The following is a 14,187-nucleotide window of genomic DNA, read 5'->3' as shown; positions in this document are numbered from 1 at the left end:
GTGCATTGCAAATTAACTGGTGCGTATCTCCTTCTTGGTACGTGGTAGTGACATTCCCGTTATTCCAGCTATCCTTTCTAGGGTAATGCATCGCTGTCCTTTACTGACCCGGTGTCCCAGATACCTTACTTCCTTTTCTACAAATTGTAACTTTTTCTTTGAGACCTGTAGCCCCTGCTTCCCCAGGAAGTTCAGTAGTCTGATGGTGTCTTCCTGCACCCCTTCCTGTGTTGGCCCGGATAGTAATAGATCGTCCACATACTGTAGCAGTTGGCTCTCTGGAGCACATTGGAATTCTGCTAGTACTTGCTCCAAGACCTGCCCAAATAGGTTAGGTGATTCGGTGAACCCCTGTGGCAGGACCATCCACCGGAGTTGTCTTTTCCGCCCCATCATAGGATTTTCCCATTCGAACGCAAACATGTCATGACTGCTCTCTTCTAGCGGGCAACTCCAGAAGGCATCTTTTAGATCTATTACACTGAACCATTCATGGTCAGGGGAGATCTTACTCATCAGTGTGTAAGGGTTGGGCACTACCGGGTATCGGGTTTGGACTACTGCATTTAGACCCCGCAGGTCTTGTACCATCCGATAAGTCCCATCTGGCTTTCGCACCGGGAGTATTGGGGTATTATACGGTGACATACATTCCTCCAGTAGTCCGTCAGCGATCAGTCCTTCAATCACCGGCTGCAGCCCTTTTCTTCCTTCCATTGAAATAGGGTACTGTTTTCTCCGTACTGGCGAACTGTTAGGTAATAGTGAGATTTGCAAGGGGGGACGTTCAAACCCCCCCGGTTCCCTTCCTGGTACCATACCTCCGGGCTTATTTTCCTATCGTCTTCTTCCCTGAGGGCAAACAGCTGTACCATTATCTTCCCGTTCCTGGGCACAGTCCCGATGCCTAGCCTGACTTGCAGATCCCACCCGAGCAGGTTGAATCTCGCAGAGGGTAACAAAAGTAGGTCCTGTCCCGATACCCTATCCTCATGTTCAATTTTCACGTTTTCTATAACAGGTACTTGTATTATTTTGCCTCCAATACCGGATACTCCCATTACCTTTGTTCCGGTTCGGGTGCCGGGAGGTATCTGGATTACGCTAGATCTTTCGGCACCCGAATCTACCACAAAGGTTGTATCTGACCCTTGGGGACCTACTTTTAAATTTACCAGGGGTTCCTGCCGATAATTCATCCCCAAGGGGTGGAACCCCCGACCTCCCTAGTCTTCATCTTCCATCATAGCGTACGAGCGCACTTCCCGTCAGTATCTAGGGCACTCGCGCCTGAAGTGTCCTTCTTCGTTGCAGTGAAAACATCTTAAAGCCTTCCTTAGCCCTCCTCCTTGCTCCTGGCTACTACCTCGATCCAACCATGGTCCCCGTCTCTCTCTCTACTATCTGCGGTTACTTGTCGCACTGTCTGGACCATTATCCTTGCCGTCTTCTGCTTCTCTTCATCCCTTCTTACAAACACTTTCTGTGCCTCCCTAAGTAGTTCACTTAAGGGTTTAGTATTCCAATCTTCTAGTTTTTCCAGTTTTTTTTTTCTGGCCATGCTTTCGATACAAATTCAACACGAATCAGCTGTTGGCCAACCTCCGTCTCAGGGTCTTCGATTTGCGGAGCGGTAGGGGGCACATATGGGGCGGCAGGTGGTCGAGCACCTCCCATGTATTCTTTTTCTGTCCCCCTTCATTTATCGTTTTCAATTTATAACTATTTGTCGTTGGTAATCAGCATAGGGCATAATCACTTTCTTCGGGTTTAACGTTAGGTTTTGAATTCACGTACAGATTAAGGGCTTGTTGTACCCAATCCTCGCTAGACCCGAACTTAGGCCATCACACAGCCGACCCTTGGATCGGCTGGCGGGACCAGAATTCACAGTACTGTATCATTTTTTTCTTTGACTTCCCTTTTCGCCTCCCATAATCCCAATTTTCTAACATCCGTCCCAACGGACTATCAGGGGGTACCCCGGGGTATTTTTCATCATTGGCGCCTGGATTTTCTTTACCCTTTTCTCTCTTAGACCCCTTATTCCCCATCTCGAGGACTTGCCCGGTTCCAATCCACCCGCAGGCACCCCGTAATTCCACAATTCTCGTGCACTACGTCTCTGCAGGAATTTAATTTGAATGTGACCCACCTAGCTCGGTCACTCCTGTCCAATTCCGGAACCTGTATTACCGCGTTCGCCCAGGAATTCACCTGCAGGCACCCCGCAGTTCCACGATTCTCGTGTACTACGTCTCTACAGGAGAAATCACCTGCAGGAACCCCGCAGTTCCACGATTCTCGTGCACTACGTCTCTACAGGAGAAATCACTTGCAGGAACCCCGCAGTTCCACGATTCTCGTGCACTACGTCTCTACAGGAGAAATCACCTGCAGGAACCCCGCAGTTCCACGATTCTCATGCACTACGTCTCTACAGGAATTTAATTTCTTACCTGGGTCCTGTGCACAGAAATTACTCGATCGCTCACTGTCTCGACTGCCTCGACAACCCCTCTTTGTTTCCTTGAGTCCGCCGGATATCACTCGCTCAAGCCGCGCGGGGCGACGAGCAAGGAATCAGGGACTGCCGAACTCGGCAGGGTGCACCTTCTCCGATGTCCTTCCTTGCCCCCCTCACGGCTGGAGTGTGGATCCCGGACGAGCGCCCCAAGTTGTCAGAAACGAGCCACGCTCCCGAATAATGGCTTCAAGACAAATTCAAGGAAACAAAGTTTATTAACAGTTCTGCAGAGCTGGGCCCCTTCAGAGAAGGGAACCCTGAACCTTACAGGGCAGCAGGTTTTATCCTTCTTCCTTACCCCTCCCCTCCCTGACTCAGGAGGTACACACTGTTTTCCCATTCCATATTTGGAGTTGTTTTTTTACACATTTCTGTAAAACAATAGTCCATATCTCAGGACTTCAATGATTCCACAAACAGTTAATTTTGTCAATTCATAATTAGATCACACTTGTTTACAGACTTTAACCCAGACATAATTAAATCACAGTTGTCCCTAAACATAATTAAATCATACTTGTCCCTAGACTTTAACCCGGACCTGTCAGAAACGCACATCTTAATTTTGAATCTTACAGAGAGGGTCATTAACTTATATTTCCTTGGCATTATCATATCAGAAGATGGCACTTAAGTGCCATCAAACAGAAGGCATGATAGCGCCTCTGATTTCTTAGAACTTTACACAGATGTGGCACATTATCTTAAACTTTGACAAACTTTATAGATGCACAGTGGAACATATCCTAACTGGTTGCATCATGGCCTGTTATGGAAACACCAATGCCAAGGAACAGAAAAGTATACAAGCTACAGACACATTTTTCTGTTTTTGGGAAGACCAATAGCCCCAGAAGGTTCAGTTGAGCTGTTCCGCGACTAGTTAAATGATGCATCTGAGGTACTAGTAGTGACTACATGTGGAGGAACCAGTTGCTCTTGTAAAATAGGTTGGACAGAACTTAATCAAATAACTCACTAGTAAGTAATCAAATCTTGTAGTTTTATGCAACAGCATAACTCTAGACCATTCAACCATGAAATTGAAAAATCTACAGGACAATGGAGAAAGGTGGTAGATTGGGGACACGAAAAGAAACACACTATTTTTGTGCATGAGAGTTTCAAGTTAGAGACTCTTATTGCACAAAAATGGTGTGCTGGCAGAGAGGCTTGTCCCTTAAACCTCCAGTTTTAATGGTATTACCATTACCCCGACTCAGTGTCAATACCCCAGGAACATCATTAACTGGAAACTTACTAGGACTAATCACATAGACTTTGAAAACAGGAGCAGATCAAAGCCTTTCCAATAACTATAAGGCACAAAGCAGATTGTGATGGAATACTCTCAATCCATCTGGATAGGAGCTGTTCCAACTACATTAAGGAAGTTTGAAAGCATCAAATTTAATAGAAGAGCTACATTCAATTTAGAAATGTTTTGAAATAGTGGTTAGGGGTGTTTTTCTTTAATATGTGGTTTTACTGGGAACATTCTTTACTCAACAGTGTCATAAGTTTGCCATGAGCCATGACAAAACATGTCATGGGTTTGGACCTGAACAATCAGCATCCAAAGAACATCTCCAGTTTCACAAAATATTCAATGAGAGGACAGAAGTTCAACCAGGCGATAGGATCAAGACTGGGGTGATCACACTGCTGACTTTCGCTACAACTGTGGGAAGGAGACATCGCCTGGGACTCAAACACAACCTCACGAGCCAGGCATCAAGGAAATCAGAGAGGCATCTTCTTGCTTACCTTGATAGTTGATGATGACATTAATGCTGACAGAAGTTGAGAACTGATGGACACAGAAATCCCTAGGATGCTATGATGATTTATAAAAAGGATCATAGCTTCAGGAAAAAACACCCTAATCACCTTCTATCAATATCAGGATATTGTTACAGTTTGTCCAGAAATACAATATAATCTGTTTCAGCGGATGATACAAGTGAAATCCCTTTTTACTGGGCATCTCTGGAAGTGCGGCTCGTTAGCCCCTCGTTAACAGCCACTAGACTCTGCGGTGAGAAACCCACCTTCCTTGGACTTGTCGAGGGTATACAGTATACGACCATATACCCCGGCTTGTGTGAATGTTGTGTAATTTACTGCCCTGGCAATCGTCCATCGGCAAGAAATAACAGATCTTACACTGCATACATTTATAAAGTATATTTAAGAATGTTAACTTAAGCAACCAGTTATTAAAGGAAATTAAAAAAAAACACAAAAGGGGCCCATCACATGTGCACAGTGGAGCTCAAATCTTCCAGAAGCCGTTGTTTTCAATGTACACAAGGCATCTTCCGAATGTCACTCGAAAGGCTTTCCCACAGGAGTATTGGTCCTTCCTCCTTGAAGCCATTCATCTGCACAAATCATCTTGTGCAACATGGATGGATTCTTCAGCCATCCTTCCTCCTGTCTTCTCCCAGCTCCTGTCAACAAAGACTTCAACCCACACCAGTGTCCCTCACAAAAACTTCTGCTCAGCGTTCTCTACAGCATTCTCCCAATTCCACCACGACTGGCTGACACCACATTCTGAAGATGAACAACAGAGCCCCTTATCTCAGCTCAAACCAAAAGTCTGAAAGCAGAACAAACTGCTCCTACTGAACTGCTGAAATGAAATACCGACAGCATAGCAGTAAAAATCTTAACACAAGTGAGATAAATTATAATTCAAAATAAACACCCAATTAAATAAGGAATTAGAGGAAATAATAATTTACATCCCATCTTATAGACCTTTTATTACTATGTTGGACAAATTCAAAGTTAACTTACAGTGTTTGAAAATGCAACTTCTCTAATCCCTTAATATGCAAAGCTTTTAAAAGCAGGTGCTCCCTGCAGTGGATAATGTAGTGACGACACTTTATAATGCATAGGAGCTGCTGTTACAACACTGAACAGCCTTGTAATAACTTTGCATGAATGAGAATCAAAATAGCTTTTCCTATAGCACTTGTTAATTAGATAAGGGATCTGTGGAATTGCTGATGTCATGACCAATTTCCTTAGTGTCAGATTGTGACAGGCTCTGCTGTGTGTGGATCCCTTCTTATTATTTCTTCTTCATTGGTTGACTGTACTTGGATGTTCTGTGTTCTTTCCGCTCAAACTTGTCATGTCCTTCCCTATAGGGGTAAATTTAAAAAAAGAATTCTTTAGACATTTATTGTTTTTAAAGCCGAGGCAAGATCAACAAAACTGTTTTCGATAATAGGGTGCCTTATGCAGAGGATTCCCTTTAAATCGGACACACTGAGACCAGTAAATTTTGGCCCAATTAAGTGGCTGCCCCAATTAGCCAAAGTTTCATGGAAATAGTTAAAAGGCACAAAAAAACAAACTATTGTTTAACTGAGTAACAAATAATATATTTAAGTGAATTACAGAACAAATTAAAGCATTCCCAATACCACTACAGTACTACAAAATTCTGTATTAGTTCCTAATAGTTATCAATGGAGGAATTCATCTGCCATGTTCTTTTGATTGGCTGTAAATGAACAAAATCAGGACAAACACCGAGTACAGATAACGGACAATCCTTCAGCCAATTGCAAATCTTTCTTTTCATTTTAACATTCAAAAAGATGCCTTCAAGTTCTTCGCAACTTGCTGAAGTAGTGAAATCTATTCATTTTTACTCCCAGCTACTTCTGGCATTTCTAAATGTAAATGCTTGAACCGTATTGAGCAAACCAGTTCCGAATTGTCTTTCTTCTTATTTCTCACCAACCTTCAGAGACAAAAATCACTGTTTTTTTAAAAAACACACACACATGCAACTGGCTCCAACTGATTGCTTTAAGCACACTGTGGTGTCTAACATCCATGCAAGTGCACGCGACTGACACAAGTGAGAAAGTGTTCGGCAATAGTCTCCCGACCCAATTAAGTGGCATATGGTCCCAAATAAACAGCTGCCCTGATCAACCAATGGCCCAATTAACCGGAATCCTCTGTATTAACATACTAAAGACTATTCAAAATGCACAGCCCAGTTATCTTTCAAAGCTTGTGGAGTATAGCACTTAAATTTCAAAACAGCAGTTAAAATACCAGTGAAGCTGTAAAGAATGGGATGCAAATTACAACATGAAACCAGTCTGTTCAGCCTCCAAATGATGAGTAGTGCTCATCCCATATCATTTTATGCCCCTCTCCATCATCTACCCAACCTGTCTTATGAAGGTAGCATCCTAATACCTGCTGCAACCTTACAATGCTATTGTTATTCCTTTCTATGCTTTGTGGCGCATCGGGCAGCAATCTTGCCATTTCTTTAGCATTTTCGAATGCTTTTTATGAGGTCACATTACTTGTTTGATGCTCAACACAGCACAGATAGAGAGCATGTAAGGAGCCAGCCGGATTCGAACCCAGGACTACTCGCCTCAAATTCCAGTGCAGATGCCATTACACCAGCAGCCGGCTCAATACAATGCTATGGAGAAGGATTTTCTTCTTTCTACTCTAAAACTATTAATCAACAGCATTTGCCATTTCATTCTATACCCTTCATTAAATGACACCAGTTTGTTTTGATCCATTCTATTGTCTCTCTTGATAATTTGAATTCCTTTTACTAAATTTCCTGTACCGTTAAACTCCCTTGAATATATAAACAAAAACAATAATAAGTCACAATTGCAAGGCATATGTAATTATTCAAGTAACATAAGGACAACATGATTCAAAATAGTCTTCATGTTAAGGGTAATTTTGGGTGAAATTGTGACAAAAGGGTTATCACTCTATCACATAGTCAGTGACAGTGAGATACATCTCAGCATCTTGATTTCGGTCCATGCCAACCGTCAACCATGTATTTCCACAAATTCCATATTACCGTAGATTTCGCACTACAGAGCGCACCTGATTAAAAGCCGCTGGCTCTAATTTTAGAAAGAAAATCAATTTTGTACTTGTACAAGCCGCACCGGATTTTAGGCTGCAGGTGTCCCACGTTGTAATATGAGATATTTACACAGAAAGATATTACACGTGAGGATTTTTTAAACTTTTAATTAAATCCATATGGTAACATAAACAAATACATATTGCAAATGCTTTTTTTCGAACCGTGCCTGTAACGCGGCTACTTTTAAATATACATACGTATCAGTAACACACAAATTACGTTGCGTATACTTTTTTACTGAACAACATTCCAATATCTCCTAACGACTGGTAAAAAATATATATACTGCAGCCTACCAGGAAAAGTTATTGATCGCCTTTAACTTAAAAGCAGCGTTTTCGCTCGGCTAATGTGCTCCCCCCCACCTTCCCGTTTATCGCAAACCGGTATTTCCCACAAGACGCGGCGAAACCGGATGTGACGTCATAGCATCCCGGGATGTAGTACAGAAAACAAATATAGTTAAAACACTTCTAACTTTAACTAGAAAATACTAACAAATGAATTACTAAGCGAAAATATTATAAACTAAATAACTGCCATAAAGGCAGCACAATGCTTTTCTTCGAGTGTTTTCCATGTTGATGAGGGTGAGTACAAATGACTGATTTACAATAATTTAATTGTGAAAGTGCGCTTGATTTATCGTACAATTTCATTGGACCTCTGTGAACTACTCATCAATTTTATTGGTCTACTGTTACGAGGCAAAATGTTTTTGGCGGCATGAAAAAAAATCATGCATTAGCCGCACCGTAGTAAAGGCCGCAGTGTTCAAAGCTGTTCAAAATGTGGGAAAAAAGTAGCGGCTTATAATCCGACATCTACGGTAATCTTTTTTCATTTATTCTCTCCACTCTCTCATCAACTTTACCACTCACCTGCACAGTAGGATCAGTTTATAGCTGCCAATTGAGCTACTAACCCCCCATACCTTGAGATGTGGGAGGAAAGTGGCACTCCCTGGTAGAGATCCATGCAGTCACAGGAAGAATATGCAAACTCCAAAAAGTATAGCATCGAAAATCAGCAATGAACCTAGGCGTCTGGTACTGTGAGGCAGGTGCTCTAATAACTGTGTCGATCTACTACCCCATAATGTTGTTTTCACCATCCCTGGTATTCCTTTGCTTTTAATATTCATCGGCCTGTTCCCCAATTCACCTCTTACACACAGTCATTAATGTTATGCACTCAATTTCAGCTTTGAAGTTCTTAACACCTTAAAATGTATTCAGGTTATTCCATAGTTATTCCATCAGACCTGACCATTCCATAATTAAGCCTCATCTGCAATTCTGAACTAAGCTCATTTTGAACTAACTAGAAATGGTTGATTCAGATGGTTCTATTTAATATCGGAGAATGTATACAAAATACAACCTGAAATTCCTACTTTCCACAGACATCCACAAAACCCCAAACATCAGGCCCCCAAAGCTCCCCCCCTCCCATGCACAAGCTGCATCATGCACAAATTGCCTGATGGCTGGATACTCATTAAGCCAGTCACTCCAAACAAAAAGCAATTCACTGAGAATGAGTTCTATACTTGCCCCACCCCATTCTAGGCCAACTTTGGTAAATTTTGCTCTAAACTTCAGATCTAGTGTTTTCTGAAAAATCAGGCAAGTTACATCTTTGGCTTTTCCAGCAAGCACTTAGAACATAGAAAACCTACAGCACAGCACAGGCCCTTCAGCCCACAATGCTGTGCTGAATGTGTACTTACTGTAGAAATTACCTAGGGTTACCCATACCCCTCTATTTTTCTGAGCTCCATGCATCTGTCCAGGAGTCTCTTAAAAGACCCTATCGTATCTGCCTCCACCACCGTCGCCGGCAGCCCATTCCATGCACTCACCACTCTCTGCGTAAACAACTTACCCCTGACATCTCCTCTGTACCTACTTCCAAGCACCTTAAAACTGTGTCCTCTTGTGTTAGCTATTTCAGCCCTGGGAAAAAGCCTCTGAATATTCACAAGATCAATGTGTCTCATCATCTTGTACACCTCTATCAGGTCACCTCTCATCCTCTGTCGCTCCAAGGAGAAAAGGCCGAGCTCATTCAACCTGTTTTTATAAGGCATGCTCCACAATCCAGGCAACATCCTTGTAAATCTCCTTTGCACCCTTTCTATAGTTTCCACATACTTCCTGTAGTGAGGCGACCAGAACTGAGCACAGTACTCCAAGGGGGGGTCTGACCAAGGTTCTATATAGCTGTAACATTACATCTCAGTTCTTGAACTCAATCCCACGATTGATGAAGGCCAGTGTACCATATGCCTTCTTAACCACAGAGTCAACCTGTGTAGCAGCTTTGAGTGTCCTATGGACTCAGACACCAAGATCCCTCTGATCCTCCACACTGCCAAGAGCCTTACTGTTAATACTATATTCTGCCATCATATTTGATGAATGAAAATTTTTTAAATTCTTAAATGAACTATTTATTTACTATTTATTACTATAAAATATTAGCAGTTACAAAGAGTTTGAGTAAAAGTTATCATTTTGTATTTCAAAAATAATAGCTATGTGACTAAGTGCCGCAAATCATTTATTCTTCTGAGCTGCTTTCAGCAGCTGGACCTCAAAGCACACAGTTACCAGCTGCACTTACCTAAAGCATCTGTGACAGTAGAGGTCTCCATCACAGTCATGGCAACGGAGGACAGCATCATTATTGCAGATGGAACACCAAGGCAGCTCATCATCACTGTCTGGTGTCTCAGTCATAGCTGGACTGGGAGAAATATGTCGTTGCTGGAGATATAATTAGAAATTTGCTTTCAGTCAATCGTTTGAAAAAACAGTTAAAGTTGTACATTAAAACTACCCCAAGGAAAGATTATCAAAGCTTACAGTGGGTTGCAAGGTGCACTTTCAAGGAAGAGAGGAGAAAGGTAGAGACACATGCCTTTCTGACAGTATAATCTTCCTTCAATACCACCTTTACCTCAATGTATCTTGAGTGGGTTTATAAACCAATAACCTTCTGATATAAATAAATAAGTATGCTCCTACAGAGTCAAGGCTCCCTTTTAAAAAATAAGATAGTTGTTGGATTAATTTGTCTCTAAAGAAAATAGCGGAAGAGTTGAGAAAGAATTGCCAGGAAAGATCAATAAAGGGAGATACAGAGTCAAATACCGTTGCAGTACATAACTAAAGCTAGAACCAGATGAGCATTGTGAATCCTGGCACAAAATGTATAGTTTGATTTCCAATTGCAGACAGTACCTTTCTCCCAACAGGAATTGGCTGCACTGTCTTAGGTTGCTCTACAGGAATGTTGTAACCACTTCTTTGATCTAGGGCAATTTCTTCATTTACCTGCATGTATAGATAATGAAATGAGAATATATATTTTACCACAGTTGAGAGTTTACCAACATTTAAACTATTGTTCCTATCCTCATATTAATTACATTTCTGAACTAGTTGTGGTTTTGCTGTTCAAAGGTTTCAAGCAGAAACTGAGCAGAAGCAATTACAAATTTGCTGATGTTAATTTAATCCAAATCAGTGCTGCACAAAAGGTGAGGGGCTGGAGGTGGGACACAGGTTTCCAAGGGATTAGGAAACTAGAACCTTTTCAAAATTTATACCAATATATTTACACTTCTCCAGTTGAAAAAACTGCACAAATACTGTTGGAACATCACCATTGTAAGTTAAGAAACATTTCACTTAAATTTGTAAACAGCAAAATCCCCCAAAGAATTAATAAGGTAAATGACCAGAAGATCTGTTTTTTTTTGGGAATTGAATGAAGGACAAATGTTAACCACAGAGTCCAGAAGAACTTCTCTGCTCTTCACATTGTGCCGTGGATGCTTTCATGTCTGCAGAGCTCCAGTTTATTAACATATCTGAATGAATCCAAATGCCCTCTTATTTCTGAATTATATTATGTGTTCTCATATTGGAGTAGGGTTTGAACCCTCGCAAATCTGGGTGAACATTACAAGTACCAAGACTCTGAAATTACTACATATTACAAATTGGCCCGTCAGTTGTTCTTAAATCAAGCCCAAATGTGAACATCTCAATACTTGTCAACACAAAACAAGGGTTGGTTTTCTTTCTTAGGTCTTTAGTAACTTTCGTGATATTTTAAGAGTGTTTACATAGGAAGACTTCTTCAGAAATAAGTTATTTTGTGATAGGATATATCAGGAAATTACTCCCTTATTTTCCAGGAGCTAATGAGAATTGAGAAGAATGGGTCATCAATTACGTAGAATAAAAAAAGAGTAAAACAGAGGATTAAAAAAAAAGCAACTTTGTATTCCATCGTCCTCCAGTCTAATTACCTTGAATTTATATAAAAAATTATGCCTACCTTGTGCTAAAAAATAGTTAACAATCAGACCTGTTTCAAAATTCGCTGGGTTAACATTTCTTCATTTTCTTCATCGCTTTCCACCCCAGTATACTTCCAGTCATCCACTGGTACTGCAAGCGCCAAAAATGGAAAGTTTATATTGCTTCAACAGTTCAACCTATTAGTTCGTTACTCTCAGCAATAACCTCATGCAATTGTGAATATTCACATTGATGGGCAGTACAGTCACTAACCTTTTGGATCAGAATACAGGTCACCCAATTCATGACTGACAAGTTCTTGTGATACACATTTTATCATGGCTTCTGACAAGCAATTAAACCATTCTAATGTAACCCATTATAGTTGGATTTCAGTCTGAAATTCACTCCTCACTATTCATATTCTATGTAAAGGATATCTGAAACCCTGACATTGGCAAACTGTGCCACAGCTTCTGGAGGTAGTGCTGCAGTAGGAGGTAATACTATTGCTCATGCTGTAAGAGTCAGTGTTTATTAGATTAACTGATGGACAAGCTCAATTTGATCCTTGCAATGGATCTGATCTACTCTGGCATTTGCTTATGTCAAAAATTAACATCCCTAAAATCTGTAATTGCTAGAGTCATACAACACAGAAACAGACATGTTAGCCCACAGCAACTATCAAGCATAATTTTATGCTAATTATATACGAATTCCATTCTCTTCTCCCCATGTTCCCTGCAAACTTCCCCCCTCCCCACCATATTCTATCTACATACATGAGGTAATTTACAGAATCCAATTAACATAACCCGCAAATCTTCAATTTCTTGAACTTCCAGTAATTGTCCCCACCATTCACCACTCCTGTTTGCCTCCTTCACCATATCTCCTTTCCTGTCCATCACCTCCCCTTTTCCTTTCTTCCACAGCCTTCTGTCCTCTGATATCAGATTCTCCCTTCTCTAGCCTTCTCTGTCATCAATTAATTTCCCAGCTCTTCAGATTTTCTTGTGTTTGAAAATTTTTAGGTTGTGGGAGGAAACTAGAGCAACTGGAGGAATCCCGTCCATTCACAGAGAAAATATAAAAACTGAATGTAGACAGGAGACATATCCACATCATCTTTCTTTCCCAAAGGAACTGCTGGTAAAGCAGTCAAGAAAATAGTATTGCCACACCAATATACTGCCTCCCGGTTCATCACAAACTTCTGAACAATGTATGATATGTATTCTACAAAATCCAGGAAAATAAGTAAAGGTGGAAGGATCTCAAACACCATCCTCTGATAAATCGTGCATGCATTTACACATGGATTTTATAGTATTACCTTCATGTGAAGGATATTAATGTTTATTGGTCATTATTGATTTTTTTTCTTCCATGATGAGTTGAAGTATTTCCTTGTAAAAAGAGTGATACAGTTACAGTAGCTATATGTTTCGGGATCCCTTGGAAATTGTCTAGCGACAACTGTACCCACTTTACTGGGAAGGTTAACAAAAGAAACAAGTAAGGCCTTACAGATTGACCAACATTTCCATTGTAGCTGCCACCCTCATTGTACTCTACATGCTGAGTAGAAAGGATGAATGGAACGATTAAAAATAAGCTTCATAAAATGTGTGAGCAATTGGAAGTTAATGGGCAAGTAAGGTCTACCTGTTTCCTCAATACTACCTGCCCCTCCACCAATGTTCATATCATCAGCAAACTTAGCAACAAAGCCATCTATTCCATCCTCTATATCATTGATATACAGCATAAAAAGAAGTGGCCCTAACACCAACCCCTGCGGAACACATCTAGTCACTGGCAACCAACCAGAAAAGGATCCTTTATTCCCACTCACTGCCTCCTACCAATCAGACAATGCTCTAACCATGCCAGTAACTTTCCTGTAATGCCACAGGTCCTTAAACTGGTAAGCAGCCTCATGTGTGGCACCTTGTCAAAGGCCTTCTGAAACTCCAAATATACAACATCCACTGCATCCCTTTTATCTAACCTATGAGTAATCTCAAAGAAATCCAAAAGGGTCATCAGGCAAGTTTTTCCCTTAAGGAAACCATGCTGATTTTGTCTTATCTTGTCCTGTGTCACGAAGTACTCCAACATCTTCCCAACCTCTGAGGTCAGGCTAACAGGTCTACAATTTCCTTTCTGCTACTTTCCTCCTTTCTTAAAGAGTGGAGTGACATTTGCAAATTTCCAGTCTTTTGGCACCATGCCAGAGTCCAATGATTTCTGAGAGATCATTAGTAATGCTTCCACAATCTACCTCTTTCAGAATCCTAAGGTGAAGTTCATCTGGTCCAGATGACTTATGTACCCTCAGGTCTTTCAGCACCTTCTTCCTTGTAATAGTAACTGCACCCACTTCT

At 41.1% G+C, this 14,187-nt stretch overlaps 1 protein-coding gene across 2 annotated transcripts in view; it reads right to left on the bottom strand.

Annotated features, from left to right (window-relative positions):
• Positions 1 to 4,699: 4,699 nt before the first annotated feature.
• zfyve19 (zinc finger, FYVE domain containing 19) overlaps positions 4,700 to 14,187 on the bottom strand; it is a 38,955-nt gene continuing 29,467 nt past the window's right edge. For both annotated transcript variants that reach the window (XM_073040351.1, XM_073040353.1), the window contains 4 exons: positions 11,862 to 11,944; positions 10,727 to 10,819; positions 10,107 to 10,249; positions 4,700 to 5,685 (listed from right to left, as the gene is read on the bottom strand). In XM_073040351.1, coding sequence (XP_072896452.1) covers positions 5,613 to 5,685; positions 10,107 to 10,249; positions 10,727 to 10,819; positions 11,862 to 11,944 — 392 coding nt within the window. In that variant the 3' untranslated portion in view covers positions 4,700 to 5,612. The remainder of the gene's footprint in view (positions 5,686 to 10,106; positions 10,250 to 10,726; positions 10,820 to 11,861; positions 11,945 to 14,187) is intronic.

Source organism: Hemitrygon akajei, chromosome 3 (assembly GCF_048418815.1).
Source record: "Hemitrygon akajei chromosome 3, sHemAka1.3, whole genome shotgun sequence".
NCBI classification, from domain to species: Eukaryota; Metazoa; Chordata; class Chondrichthyes; order Myliobatiformes; family Dasyatidae; genus Hemitrygon; species Hemitrygon akajei.
This window is presented reverse-complemented; position numbering and strand designations above follow the sequence as displayed.